The sequence below is a fragment of the Mustela nivalis genome (genome assembly GCF_964662115.1).
Source record: "Mustela nivalis genome assembly, chromosome: 1".
NCBI lineage: Eukaryota > Metazoa > Chordata > Mammalia > Carnivora > Mustelidae > Mustela > Mustela nivalis.
In genome coordinates this window covers 47,926,348-47,941,791 of record NC_139020.1, presented here as the reverse complement: position 1 = coordinate 47,941,791, position 15,444 = coordinate 47,926,348, and the positions used below count along the sequence as shown (strand labels likewise).

Sequence of the window (15,444 nt, the reverse complement as noted above, 5' to 3'; positions counted from 1 at the left end):
CTGCTTTGGAGAAATGTCTGTTCATGTCTTCTGCCCATTTCTTGATTGGATTATTTGTTCTTTGGGTGTTGAGTTTGATAAGTTCTTTATAGATTTTGGATACTAGCCCTTTATCTGATATGTCATTTGCTAATATCTTCTCCCATCCTGTCAGTTGTCTTTTGGTTTTGTTGACTGTTTCTTTTGCTGTGCAAAAGCGTTTGATCTTGAAGTCCCAATAGTTCATTTTTTCCCTTGCTTCCCTTGCCTTTGGTAATGTTTCTAGGAAGAAGTTGCCATGGCTGAGGTCGAAGAGGTTGCTAAGGCAGGGTGTATTTGCAAATTGAAGATTTTGGGGGTATTTCAACATTAAATGTTAGACTCATCATATAAGGTCTTAAGGAAGTAAAGCATCATTTTGGAGCTTGGTAGATCAGGGAAGGAGTTTAAGTCTTGATGTCACATCAGAATTTGTACAAGTGGACAGGTGAGAATGAACGAAGACAAGAAAAAAAATAGGATATATATAGAGGAAACCAGAGGGGCAGAGGATCTGCTTATTTGAAGTGTCCATCAAAAGCTCTTGTTGGTGATTCCACATTTGGATAATACCACAGAAAATTGAAGGAGGCTTGAATGTTCCATTCAGGAGTCCAATATTGTTCTTATGAGCTTCAGAATCCTTTTCTTTCCACACTGGATGATGTTTTTCTGGTACTGATAGTGTATGAGTGCTTTACTGAATGCCACAGACTGTGAGTGGGTCCTTGCCCAGTCCTCTTGAGTACCTTCCTTTGGACACAGATCACAAGATATCTCCAAAGCTGAGTTATCAGCAAGGTCATCATACCCATTTTTGGTTATTTGTGTAATGGCTGCTCGGATCTTTAGGAACTTTTTCTGCAACCATAATGGATAAACATAATAGATATCTTCTTTATTCAGCACCCACTAAAGTGCAAGTTAGTATTTTACTTGATTTTCAAGATGATTAGGGATGTATTTAAGTAAAAGCCTAAAAATGTCCTAGAGTCCACCATGTAGATTCAAATAATCAATCATGAACTAGCTGAACTGTTTCAACAGAGGTAACTGTTTCCTCTTAACTGTTTCCCTCTGCTTAACAGAGACTACAAGTAATAACAAGACTTCTCATAAGATGAAGAAGTCCTCAACTATAGTTTAGCCAATTCTGGACCAAACAGTTGGTTTCCCTTTGTATTAGCTTATTAAGGCTGCCATAACATCATAGACCGGGTGGCTCAAACAATAGAAATTGATTTCTCACAGCTTTGGAGGCTGGAAATTTAAGATGATGGCTTCAGCAGTTTTAATGTCTCCTGAGGCCTTTCTCCTTGGCTTGTAGATGGTCTCATTTTGCTGTGTCCTCACATGGCCTTTTCTCTGTGTGTGAGCCTTCCTTGTGTGTGCCTCTATTCTTATAAGGTCATCAGTCATACTGGATTAGGGACTTACTCTTACAGCCCCATCTAATCTTAATTGCCTCTTCAAAGCCCCTATCTCCCCTATCTCCAAACACAGTCACATTTGGGAGTTAAGTCTTCAACATAGGAATTTGGGGAGACACAGTCACAGTCCCCTTTATCTAGAAATAAAGTAGTAGTTCTAGATGAAATGTTACACTGACAAAATATATCTTGAAGTGAATTTCATAACCCTTTATAAATTTTTTAAAAACTTCTTTTGCTTATTTTATTACTTCAGTTCCTGTGACAGACCTTGAACCTGTTACTCTTAGAACTGAGACACCTGGGACAACATTAGGTAATGATTCTGTGTCATTCACCAAATGCCTTTGTTGCTCATTGTATATTCCATTCAGTCTCCATCTCCTGGCTTTCCCTCTCTCATGAGACAGCCACCATCATCTTCTGTTGCCATTCAGTTACTTCATCTGACAAATCCTGAAGCCTCTTAAAAACAAATTTCCTATTGTTTTTATGAGAGCTGATCTTAGCTTAATTCAAAACATTGCTTTCGCTGGTACATTTGCATTGTCATGTTATCTCGTGCTTTGTTGAACAGTGCTCTCTGTTAAAGCCAAGTTTAAAACAAATTCGGATCTTTTTCTTATCTAGGCTGATCAGAGGTAATAGCCATTCTTAGGGTCCTTTGTACATTTAGGTTGCTAAGTCTTTAAAAAACTATTTACATGGTATGTTTGTTTCTTTGTTGGTGCTTTAAGTAATGAGATGTTTTATTACTAATTTGACATATAGGAAATTACCTAAATCCAAAATTTTAAATTATAAGCCTTTTCCTCAGTGTGACCCTAACTGCCCCTCCCTTGCACCAGAGTTGAGCCTTCCTTCTCATTTTTTCCCCAATGAGGAAATTCTGTGTGTTTAATTACAAGTGTTAATCTTCATGCCTTGAACAAACAACTCAACCAGACACATGAATTTGCCTCAAAGTACCACCAATGATAAAAAGAAGACACATTGGCATAAAAAGATTAAAAACATTAAATAACGGAAAATTTCCTGTAACTTTTGAAAATCTGACAGCTCTTGGAAAAACCTCTCCTCAGAATCCAGAACCTTAACACCTAGAGTAACACAAAGCTTTTCTCTCTTCAGCTACTAAAACAACACAAAGACCCCGTAGTCCATGCCCCAGACCCAAAACAAAACCAAGCCCTCAAGTACCTCAGACTGAATCTGATAAATGTGTGATTCCTTAGTTTAAGGGTGAACCCAAGTAGTCTATCCCCATGAGAACACCAAACAGTGCCAACCTATTAGTGGCTCAAAGTGTGAGGTCATGACATGGTCAGTAATGTCTGCTTTGCCCAGGTGTCAGAGAATGTGGCTGGGTGCGATATATTTGGTGCTACAATATCTTACTCTATGATATTGTATGATATTGATCAGAGAGTCTTCTCTGATATGCATCTAGTATATTTCTTGCCATCAACTTCCATTCAAATTTTAATGATAAATCTTCTTTATCAGAGCCAATACATTCTGTTCAAATAAACAAAAAAATTATAAGTCCCTTGCATATTTCTGGACCAATATTGGCAATTGTGGGTGATATGCCAGCTGTGGGAGATTTTCTAAAACAGTAGAGTTGGGTACATGTTTGCATGATACATTAAATACTGACCTTGCAAAGGAAAAGATCAAAGTCGATTAGACTTGGACCTTGGGCTTAGTACAGGATTTCAGTGAATGGAGGGAAGAGTGAACCATGGCAGAAGGGCTACACATGTAAGGTGGTAGGGGGTTAGCCACAATGACAGTCCAGCCTGAAACAGACTGTCTTACTTCCAGATGGCCAAAACAAGTTTATTAATGATGTTGCATTTGGAAGAGTCCAGAGAGCCTACTGAAAGAGGATTTTGAGGACCTGATTCAGGAGCTTAGATTTGATACAGATACCTCAGTGGTCTTTGATTTCTGATTTATCTGGTCTTAAGCCAAACAGATGCTCTACTGAGTATTACAGACCGAATGACCATCTTTATTCTGCTCTCTTATGTGCCGTGGTTTAGAAAGAGTTATCAGACTCTTTCCATAGATGAGTTCTGAGAAAGATCAACATAGTCCACTTCAATGATTAAATTTTATATCTGTTTCAAACTTAAAAACTGTTTATTGTATTCATGTTTACTTAAACATAGTAAGTGTACATTTTCAGCTTCCATAGAAATACAGATTGAGCTCAGATTTTTTTAAAAAACAACTTCTTTCCCAAGTGTATGTTAGGTCAATGAATAAAAATATTTTCTAGTGCAGAGTTATCAGAATCCATTAGCTAAAACCTAGGAGAATTTTATGCTGACTTCTTTAAGACAATCAAGATAGTTCAAAGGCTAAACCTAAGACCAAGACTATAGTTTGGCCAAATCTTCAAAGAACAACCATCTACTCTTTCCTTCATTTAGGAGGTTAATTTTTTTTCTTTGTTTTTGTAGAAAGATTGATACAAGTAGATTTGTTTAGATGTGAATGTTCTTACTTTTCATGTGTTTTAAAATTTCTTTGGTTTACTGTATTTTGGGGGCAGTTCCTGCTACAGTTCTTGAACCTGTCACTCTTAGACCCGAGACCCCAGGAACAACATTAGGTAATAATATATTGTCTTTTCAACAAGACTTACTCTGCTTTTGTCAAACCCAGAGTTTCATTTTGCTTTATGTGACCATATGTCATTCTTCTTGGACATTCATTTATATTCTTAAAATTATGAAAACTATTAAGTTTACCTGTCATTTTAAAGAGAACCAGTCATACATGAATGTACTTCAGAACATTTATTTGCCAGGTAACCTATTTGAAATTTTTTCACATTATTTTTGTTTTATCTAAGCAGTGTTGGTTAAAAAATGGTTCTCAAACATACTGTAGCTTCCTACCTCTTCTCTAGACAGATAAAGCCAAGAAATAGCAATCATGGGGCCAGGAAGATCCATTTATTTCACATTTTGTTTCCAAATTTTTTTCTATTTTTGTGATATTGTTTTGTTGATATTTAGGTAATGACGTGTTTTTGTTTTAGTAGTTACATAGAAAGTGTGGAAAGATAGGAAAATTGAATTCTAAATCTCGGGTTTAATATGACCATCCTTCATAATACATTAAAATTTAGCAATGGTTCTTAACCTTTCTGTTGCCCAATCAACCTGCTCTATGACACTTTGATTATAATTACTAATATTTATTTCTTGAATTTAAAAGGGATTTTTTTTCTTCAAAGAAACTTCTATAGTACAAGAATTATATACAGAGTATACATTACAAAAATCTCAAACTAGAGGGACACATGTCTAAAAGTTGTAGAAAATCTAGAACCATATTTTCACCTCTCATTGCTTCCAGAACAGAGGTAATGTAGTTGTGTGATAACCCTAGAATTTCTTCCTTCAGCCTCCAAAACATCACAACAGACACGTCGTCCACGTCCCAGACCAAAAACCCCACCAACTCTTGAAGCATCTGAGTCCAAACCAGGTAAACAAGTGTTCCTGGTTTAGAGTTTCAGTAGCCTAACCCAGCAGGGGCTCAAGAGTAATCCCAATGTGTGGAAGTAACAAATAGGCCCCATAAAAGTAAAGATATAACTTGTGTTAAACAGCAGTTCCCACTGTAGAGATGGCAAAAGGAACACAGCAGGGGAAAATCTGTGGAGCAACTGAATGCTTCATTCTTCTAGAGTAAAGTCTTCTCTGTCACTGTGCATTTAATTAATTTCCATTTATATACTGAAAATAAAACTTTAGAAAAATTGGGCATATTGAGTTCAAATTAACAACTAATATCTTTAGTATCCCTGGGTAATATCAGCAAATTTGGGGGTATAAATTAGGTGTGGGAGACATGCTTTAATCCTCAGACATGCAATAAGTTGAGAACAAAAGCCTTCATAAATAAGATAGAAGATGGCTCTAGAAATCATGTATGCAAAGACAAGATCAAGATTGATTTCTCACTGCTATCAACAAAATGTACTAGGTACATAAATATGTACATCTCAAAAGTTAGATTAAGAAACTTAAATGGTGGGGCACCTGGGTGGCTCAGTGGGTTAAAGTCTCTGCCTTCGGCTCGGGTCATAATCCCAGGTCCTGGGATCGAGCCTGGCATCGGGCTCTCTGCTTCCTCCTCATCGGGAGCCTGCTTCCTCCTCTCTCTCTGCCTGCCTCTCTGCCTACTTGTGATCTCTGTCTGTCAAATAAATAAATAAAATCTTAAAAAAAAAAAAAAAGAAACTTAAATGGTGCCTTGAAACCACCGTAGTACATGTATAAGTAGAAAGGTAGGAATATGGAGTGCCTGAGTGGCTAAATCATTAAGTGTATGCCTTGGGCTCAGGTCATAATCCCAGAGTGCTGGGTTTGAGCCCTGTGTCCGGCTCCCTACTCAAAGGGAACGTGCTTCTCCCTCTCCCACTCCCCCTGCTTGTATTCCCTCTCTCCCCCTCCCTCTGTCAAATAAATACATAAAATCTTTTTTTAAAAAAAGGTAGTAATAAAATCAGAAAGAGTGAGTATAAGTGAGACCAACCAAAGGAGAAAGTCTAACAATAGTACTAGTAGAAAAGATGTCTGACTAGAGAGAGATAGTCAAATCCTTCTGAATCTTCATTGGTCTATGGATTCTCACAGTGGAGATTCTTAGGCATCTGATGGAGTAATTGAGATTTGATCAAGTGGACATCAGTAAGCTCTTTGTTGCACATGAAAGCGTATTTCTTTGCTTAGAATGAAGGGATAACCTGTTCAATTCATCATGCTGTAGCTCCACTTTCCTCCCAAAGTTGTTAGCAATACACACACATCCCATTTTGATTTATTAGTTAGAATCAGATCATCAAAGGAGGAATAAGAAAATCGTTACCCCACTTAGGTATGACCAAATTTTAGGAAATCAGAGGTCTACTTTTTTTTAGTTGAATAGTTTTTAGAAGGGAGTTGAGGGAACTTGGAAGGGGAGGTGAACCATGAGAGACTATGGACTCAGAAAAACAATCTGAGGGTTTTGAAGGGGCGGGGGGTGGGAGGTTGGGGGAACCAGGTGGTAGGTAGTAGAGGGGGCACAGATTGCATGGAGCACTGGGTGTGGTGCAAAAACAATGAATACTGTTACGCTGAAAAAAATAAATAAATAAAAGAAGTTGCTACATAGTTCCAGAAAGTATATGATTAAGATAAATTTTGAAATGTTTTCAGGTTTTTTAACATTGTAAGCAATCATTTTGTTTATTTTTAATACTTTTGGTCAGTTCCTACTGCAGACCTTGAACCAGTTGTGTTGAGAACTGAAACATGGGTAACAACACAAGGTAATAACACAAGCTCCTCAGTAAGTGCTGATTCTCAGACTCACTCCATCAACTTCATAGCTACATGTTCTTTTGCTTCATAAGGACTACATTGTCCTCTGTTGTCACTCCATAAAATTCTTCATCCTAAAAGTTTTGAGGACACTGACTCTTAAAACAAGTTGTCTCTTGTTTTTAAGAGAGCCATGCATAAACCTAACTCAGGTCTTCTTTTGTACAAGTAACCATCTAAAATTGCTCCGTCATCTCATGTGCATTTTAACCATGTTTTATTAAAGCTGGGTTTAAAAAGAAGTTCTTTTGACTCTACTGACTGTTACAGTATCAGGAAGTTTCTTTGTGCATCTGCAGTCCTACCTTTTTTAAAACTCTCTAATATCTGTCCTTTGATAAACACTTTAGTTAATTATATGGCCTTATCTTAGTAAACTATCACAGAGTTTGTATCTGACCATGGCTGCCCCATAATATTTCTGCAGCAGGACTTAACTCTTTTGTTCAATAGAAGAGAACTACGAACACTATTTCACTTCTTGAATTAATAACTTAATTCTGTATGACTCATTCTCAATGAAATTGCCTTTATAAAAGAATGTATACTACTAAGGGTGAAAGTTTCAAATTGAAAGGTTGAAAAGACAGATTTACTAATGTAGTAAGTTTAGAAAATCTGGATTCATGTGTCATGCTACCTTTAGCTTCCAAACTATGGACTCTGTAGTAACCAAAGGTTTTCTTTCTTCAGCTCCTAAAACATCAAAACGGACCCGTCGTCCACGTCCCAAACATAAAACTACACCAACTTCTGAAGCACCTGAAAAAAAACTGGGTAATTGTGGGTTTCTGGTTAAAGGAGTAGTCTTAGAAGCTCTTGGGAGTCTAGGATTGATGCCGGAGGGAGAAGAGATAGCCCTTGTGATCCCAGTATTGGTGAAGGCACTAGTTGATCTACACTGATCCCACCATTGACTTAACAAAGGAAAACATTCTTTGGGAGACATCTGGATGTTTGGGAGGGAACTGGATTCCTTGTATTTTGTGCATAAAGATCTTCAGTTTTAGTATATATTTTATTTACTCTTATTTTATTCCATACTTCTCTAGAAGACAAAATGTCTTAAATAGAACCAATCATTTTTATTTCAAGAAACATTAAGTGCCTTTCATTTCCCCCTAGAGCTACATCAACAGCTGTGAGGATATCACAGATGTAGATGGCTTCTTTTTACTTCTCAGTCTGTAGTATACCCAAAGTCAAAACCTGCCCCAATAGGAAACACTCAAAGATTGAACCAAGGCAATGTGTCTGTGCCAATCAAGATTACTTTTTGCAGGTTTTATGAACATCTATGCATTTAAAGAGAGAGAAGTTTGTGAAGGACAGGAATAAGGAGTTAGGAAGAAAGTGGGAAATCTTAGAATTGAAGGGGAGGTGAACCATGAGAGACTATGGACTCTGAAAAACAATCTGAGGGGTTTGAAGTGGTGAGGGGTGGGAGGTTGGGGGAACCAGGTAGTGGGTATTAGAGAGGGCACAGATTGCATGGAGCACTGGGTGTGGTGCAAAAACAATGAATACTGTTATGCTGAAAATAAATAAATTAAGTAATTAATTAAAATAAATTTAAAAAGAAAAGAAAGCAGGTATTGAGCCCAGCTAGAAGATACAGGTCTCCTGGAATAAGGGAAGTTCTGCTTCTAAGTGGTAATGATAGTAGTGAGTTTAGAAGGGCCCGTAAGAGCAGTTGAAGAAAGTTCTTGAAGGTATGACTCAGAAGTTTGGATCTGAACCTAGAAGTATTAGTGGTCTTTCCTGCAACCTATTCCACATATATAGAGTACAACATTTTTTTGTGTAGAGCAGAGAGCTGCTCTAGTTGGCACCACACACTGAGTGGTTGTTCCTTATCCTAATTAGCTGAATACCTTTGCATCATGTGAGTTCTAAGACTATTTCTACTTACAAGTTCTCAACAAGATGAACATAGTTCACTTTGCTTTGTTCTTTTCTTGCCTCCTTTCAAACATAAAACCATTTACTGTATCTATCTTATTTAGACGTTCTATCTCCTTAAAGCTTCCACAAAACTAACAATTGCCAGAACACTTTTATTAGTATATATCTGGTAAAATGTTTAAACAAGTTTCCTAGGGCAATAGTCGGAATTAGGTACTTAAACAACTAAGAGAATATTGTATTGACTTTGAGAGGCTTACCAGGTTATGTAGGCTATCACTATTTCCTAAAAAAAAAAATATTTACTTGGTTATAGGGTGACCAAATCTTTAAGTACTTAATTTCAGAAGAAAATTTAATTGCTATACATTTATTGAAGCAGTGTTATACTGGTTAGAATCAATTTGCTGACTTTTCACAAATGTTTATTTCATTGCTTTTCATTAGCTCCTACTACAGATCTTGAACCTGGCCCTCTTAGAACTAAAGCTCCAGAAATCGTGGGTAATGAGAATATGTTTCCCTCAAATAGTGCTTTTCCTGCTCATTGTCATACCACTGTAGCCACGGGTCCTACTGCATCCTAAAACCATTTTAACACCCTCTGTTGTCTTCCATTGCAGTCTTCATCTTGAAATTATGCTAAACTCTACATCAAGTCGTGTTTAAGTTAAACTTAAGAAAATTCTATTTTCTTAATAGAATATGTGAATATTCTATTTTCAAGGCACCAAACTGCCATGTAACTTGTTCATTGTTGTTTCATGCGATCATATGTATGTGCTAAAACAGGACTGACTACTTTAAGCTTTGTTTCAAACATGAATTTCCACCTATCCCTTATACGCCCTGCTTATCCTTCATTGATTGCAGAAATACCATATTCTTTAATCATATTACTTTTTATTGTATTAGGATTTGTGTGATTATACAGATGGATCTGTTTTTTCAAAAAATGATGTTTTTAGTTAATTATCAAAATTATAATTGTGCCTAAGTCTTGAAAGTTTAGATGATAGGCTTTCATTATAGAGTAGGATGCTTCTTTCTTCTTTGCTAAGAGGGTTTAACAGTGAAGGGAAGCAAGGCCAAAAATGAACTATTGGGATTTCATCAAGATCAAAAGCTTTTGCACAGCAAAGGAAACAGTTTCTTAACTTTTATTGAGTCAAAGACTACTTAGAAACATTGATGATCACACTGTTTTATGTACTGATCCTCATGCTCTGAAATTAAGTTCATTATTATATCCACGATTATTTAAATAATAAGCATTTGTCTCCACTTGTACAGAAGTACAAGTAGACTGATATACTTTTTCCAGTAAAGTTAGAAAAGTATAAATATATATAAATGTGTAAAAGTTAGAAAAGTATAAATATATATAAATGTGTAAAAAAGTTTGTTTAGCAAAATTTTACATATTAAAAATAATCAGATATTAAGAGTCGCTTTGGTGAGTGCTGTGAAGTGTGTAAACCTGGTGATTCACAGACCTGTACCCCTGGGGATAAAAATATATGCTTATAAAAAATAAAAAATTAAAAAAAAATAATAATCAGATAATCAAAACTTCTAGGAAAACTTCTTAATGATCACAGTGTTATTTAGCAGAGTACAATGCTGTACCTATCTTGTGAGATTAATGGGTGCTTTGCCAGAGTGTGGTCAGATCTTCAGAGTGCTCCTTTTCTGTCAGACCCGAAGCTTAAAATTTGACTTTTGCAGCTAGTCTTCAAATGAATTTTTAAAATATCTTTGGTTTATTATTTTTTTTACTAGTTCCTCCTACAGCCCTTGAACCCATCACTCTTAGGACAAAGGCTCCAGAAACTACATTAGGTAATGATATTCTGCATTCTTCAACAGTTCTTTCCTGCTCTTCATCAACCCACTCTATCATAATCATAATCACTTTGTCACCAGCTTTATAAAACTGTCTTTTCATCTGCTGTCCTTCAACTTTATTTTTTTTTTCTTCTTAAGGGCTTTTAAAACTCTTAAAAGAAGTCTTCTATTGTTTTTGACAGTTATGCATGGACCTGGGAATATCTGTCAACCATGTAATCTTGAACTTGTATCATGTACTCTTGTCTAAACTGGGTTCAAATTTAAACCTGAGTTTCAAAGTCGGTCATGTCTGTATCTTCTCCTGACCAAACAAATCATGACAGCTCACATGGTATTAGAGATTCTTTGGGAAAGTCCTATTTCTTGGTATGAACCTACAACCCTACTACCTACAGTGTGGCTAGAGTCCTTATCTATTTTTAAATCTAGACATTTATGAGATTGCTCACTCCTTGACTTGACTCTGTGTGTGAGATTTGTCTCTCAAGAATCTTCAGTGCTTAAAACAATAGTTAACAAAATAAGAGAAAATATTTTAACCTTGAAATATATATGCCTTGAACTTCAAGGCAATATAATGTATTTTAGAAAATTTTGCTCTTACTCCAAAACTGTCTTCACTGGAGTAATCTGAAGTTTCATTCTTCAGCTCCTAAACCAGCACAACGAACCCGTCGTCCACGTCCCAGGCCTAAAACCACATCAAGCCCTGAGGCAACTCAGACCAAACAGGGTAAATATGTTATGTCATGGTTTGAGGGGTGAACCCTAGCAGTCCGTCTCAGTGGGGTCTCAAGGAAATGTCTCTGATGGGAAGTAATAGTCTTCATGTTCCCTAAAAGTCAAAGAATGAGTTATGGTTAGCAACTAATTCTTGACTGAAATTTTTCATCTCTTTAAAGATGTGTTAATAGCAAAATTGGCATAATCAATCATAGTTATTTATTGTTATATCTGCTCTTAAAAACATGATCTATTTATTGTGGTCATGATTATATAAGCATAAGTATCTTTTTCAGCTTTCAAAAACTGCAACAAGTTACTTTCATGCATATTTTCATATCTATTGCCTAAACAGCATTTCCAAAGCAAGTTTTCATATTGGTTAGAATCAGAAAATCAAACTCCTAGAAAAACCTCATGCAGAATTTAAAGTTTGTGACTGTCTTCTAGGACGAATAGTCCCCAACTAGTATGACCAAATCCTCAAAAAGAAACTGCTTCTGTCAATTCAAAAGTTAATGTTTGTCATTTGAAACTAATGTTTTGAAAAAAAAATTAAGATTTTCTATGTGTGTTTAAACTTTCTCATGTTCATGTTGTCACATTTGGTTAGTTCCTGCTACAAGCTTTGAGCCTGTTATTCATAGTTCTGAGACTCCAGAAACAATGTTAGGTAATGATTTTTGTGACTGCATTATAAGCTTTTTTACTCATTAAAAACCTACTCCATCATTGTCATGGCTAGGGTTGCTCCTGCTTCCTTAGACTGCTGTTGTTCTGTTTCATACTTACCTTCTTGGTAGTCAAGATTCTTAATTCAAGTGCTACCTGTTATTTTTAATTTTTTATTTTTTAATTAACAAATAATGTATTATTAGCCCAGGGGTACAAGTCTGTGAATTGCCAGGTTTACATACTTCATACCACTCACCATAGAACATACCCCATGTGAGGAAATCTATCTGCCATGAAACCCCCTTTAAAATTTTATTACCTGGTCTGGGGATACAAAATGATGATAATTAAAGATCATGAATATTTTCCGAGCAACTTACTTTCTATGAGATTTTTGAGACACTTTCACTATTCCCTTCCTATTTTAAAAGATGATTTCTCCTCTTAAATTATCCCCCCCCCCCCCGCAAAAAGAAATGCTTCCTAGAAGTGCTAATCCTAGTATATATAAGTAACAGGCTTTCCTCACCATGGGTGAATTTTGTTATTCTATATCTTCCACCACAGTTTAGTATTGGTTCTTAATCTTTACTAAGTAGGAATCTCTGAGTATCTAATTATATCAGTAGCTATTCCTATTCCATAATTAATAATTTTTTATATTATTTTGGTTCTCAAAACACCCTCAGTAGTGATACGAAGCAAATTAGATTAGTATAGTAAAAATTTTCAAACTTAGGTAATAAACTCAAGATAATATGTTTTAGAAAACATAGGCCTATGTACAATGCTTTTGAAGGTTTCTAGACCTAGAAACACAATAGCAACCCAAGATTTTCTTCCTTTAGTTTCAAAAACATGAGGGAAAAATTCATTCTCCTCCCAAACTTTAAACTTCCCAAAGTTTCACAGTTGAAACCAAGAAAGTCAACGATTTCTAGTTTGAGTCCTTCCAGCTTATTGCAGCTGGATCCCAGGATTGACAACTTTCAACTTGTTAACTTTCACTTCCCAGCAATATGCCTTCTAAGAGAAAAGAGATACAAATATTGATTGTCATCGTTACAATTGCACGTTAACCAGAAGTTTCATGCTTAGGGAAGATCTAGGGTAGCCAAAAATCATCATGTGCCCTGCATAAAGATTGTCTCCAACAAAAGATTCATCTCATTCTATTCTCCTACCATTTCATTTATCTTTTTAAAAATTAGCAATACTCCTTTGGCTTAGTAAACAAAAATTTCCTTGCCTTCTGTGTTCCTGGCACCATATTAACAGTTGAGTGGAGTGAGGTGAGGTGAGGAACAGAGGTAGAGATCAAAAGTAAGAACATGTTTTACTTCTTGAAAAGAAAACAGTATAATTGTGAGGAAACCTTGTTTCCAAAGGGTTTCTGTTGTTTTTTTAGATATAAGGCAATTTGCTTACACAAAAGCAATTTGTTTAATTGAGTGGTAAAAATAGAGAAAATACTTAAGTCAGAGTTCTGTGTGGACTGATAAGAGTTGGGCTTTAAAATAACCTTTTTTTTTTTTTTTTTTTTTGCATTAGTAGATGGAAGGGTAGGAATAACAAAATAAAAACTCAATACCTATTGACGTTACCCAAGGCGGGGTTCAAATTAAAACACAGAACAAAGCACTCCTAGATGGTACTAAACATTTTGGTAATCTCAATATCATAAAATCAGTGATAGGAAGCTCTTAGAAAGCCCTTGTGGGAATTCAGATTCAGATATAATAGTAAGAACCCATTTTATTTTCAAATTTTTATGTAACGATGTCAGATTGTAAATCTTTTATACTTTGTAGGCCATTCAGTGTCTGTCACAACTACTTGATTCTAATGTAGTATCTCAAGTGAAGGCAACCAAAACCAATATGTAAGTGATATGTAAATATACCTTGAATCATATTAGTTTGTGGGTGTGGTTGTGTTCCAATAAAGCGTTACTTGGATTTTATATCATTTTCACATGTCATAAGATATTACTCTTAATTTTTTTTTGCATCATTGTAAAACACAAAATTCATTCTTAGCTCACAGGTCAGGCAAAGGGATTAGGAGGACCATAGTTTTTCAATTTCTGCTTTAAATAATGTATACTCCACATGGCTCTCCATAACCCTATGATTTTGAAGATCTATGCATTTCAGTTCATTGCTACCTTTATCTAAAATCTGTGAAATATCCATACTTACTTTGACAACTTAGATGCTCTTCTTTCAGCTCCCACTGAACTGCAAACTCTTATTTTGAAACCAGTGACATCACCAAGCCTAGAAATGACACAGAGCCAACCTGGTAATTAGACTGTTTTATCTGTCTGGGTACATTGTAAGCTTCAAGGGACGTATTCCAAGTGTTGATTTCCAAATATAAAAAAGCAAATAATACATTTAACACCTCCATATATTGTACATGCTCTTTTCATGACTACCTATTGGTATTAACTTAGTAATTTATTTATAATAATTGCTATTCAACTGCTGAATATACTTATCTTCATTTTATTGTATTTACTCTGTATCACATAAAGAATAATCAAGTATGTGATTAAGTAGTCAGTAAACCACTCAGAATAACTGATTTTATTCTTCTTATTTTTCACTAAAATTACAAACTTCCTCTTTAGGAATAAATTAAATTTTTGTTCTGCTTTGTGAAAAGAATGCTAGTTCAGTTGCAGCCATCAAGGAAAGTGAAAGTGCTCACTTCAGTAAAGATAACAAAACCAACCTATACAACATTGCCTTTCAAAATTAAAAACAAACATTTTAAGTTAGCAATGAGGTTGCTACCCCTGACATATATTTTGAAACATAAGATCTTACTTTTATCTAGTATAGGATTATAATTTCTTTTCATCTCCTTTGTGCATCCTGTAATTAGTTAAATGGCATTTGGGGGCTCATGAACAGTACAAGGTATGATTGTTAACAATCAACACTTAGAAAATTGTGACTTTAATTAAGTTATTGGAGCTTCCCTTAGTATTATTAATAATATTGTTATTATCATAACAGCCAACATTGAGCATCTATAAGTGCAAGACACTTTTCTAAATATTTAGTTTGCATGCATTCATTCAATGCTGGCAATAACCCTCCTTGATCAGTTGTATCATTTTGTGTTCTTTGCTAGTTTCTGAAGTCCTGGAATCGATTACATTAAGCACTGAGTCATCAAAGGAAGCTCTAGGTAAAAATGTTTCCCAATGAGAAGCCAAATATATGTGCTTTTCCATCTCATTGCAGAAGTCATCTTTGGATGTCCTCACAGTTTGTGACATTTCATAGCTCCTCACAGTCTTGTCTGGGCTCATCCAGTGAATCTTAAAAGACGCATGTTACATACAGCACATTGTGCAAGTGCCTGCTGTATTTCTATGCAAGTTTCACAATTTCCTTAACTCCCTTTCACTCTGAATGTAAGATTTAATTTTTTAATAT

General features: G+C 35.5%; 1 protein-coding gene across 33 annotated transcripts in view; it reads left to right on the top strand.

Moving 5' to 3' along the window:
- The window catches only part of ABI3BP (ABI family member 3 binding protein), a 258,099-nt gene that overhangs the window by 158,965 nt on the left and 83,690 nt on the right, over positions 1-15,444 (top strand). For 14 of the 33 annotated variants that reach the window (XM_082695527.1, XM_082695505.1, XM_082695530.1 and 11 more), the window contains 10 exons: positions 1,705-1,764; positions 4,012-4,071; positions 4,872-4,955; positions 6,727-6,786; positions 7,532-7,615; positions 9,191-9,247; positions 10,526-10,585; positions 11,244-11,327; positions 14,222-14,296; positions 15,137-15,193. The exons of 2 other annotated variants lie outside the window; for them this stretch is intronic. In XM_082695527.1, the coding sequence (XP_082551653.1) occupies positions 1,705-1,764; positions 4,012-4,071; positions 4,872-4,955; positions 6,727-6,786; positions 7,532-7,615; positions 9,191-9,247; positions 10,526-10,585; positions 11,244-11,327; positions 14,222-14,296; positions 15,137-15,193 (681 nt within the window). The remainder of the gene's footprint in view (positions 1-1,704; positions 1,765-4,011; positions 4,072-4,871; positions 4,956-6,726; positions 6,787-7,531; positions 7,616-9,190; positions 9,248-10,525; positions 10,586-11,243; positions 11,328-14,221; positions 14,297-15,136; positions 15,194-15,444) is intronic. 17 more of the 33 variants (XM_082695513.1, XM_082695511.1, XM_082695508.1 and 14 more) reach the window with 12 other exon arrangements.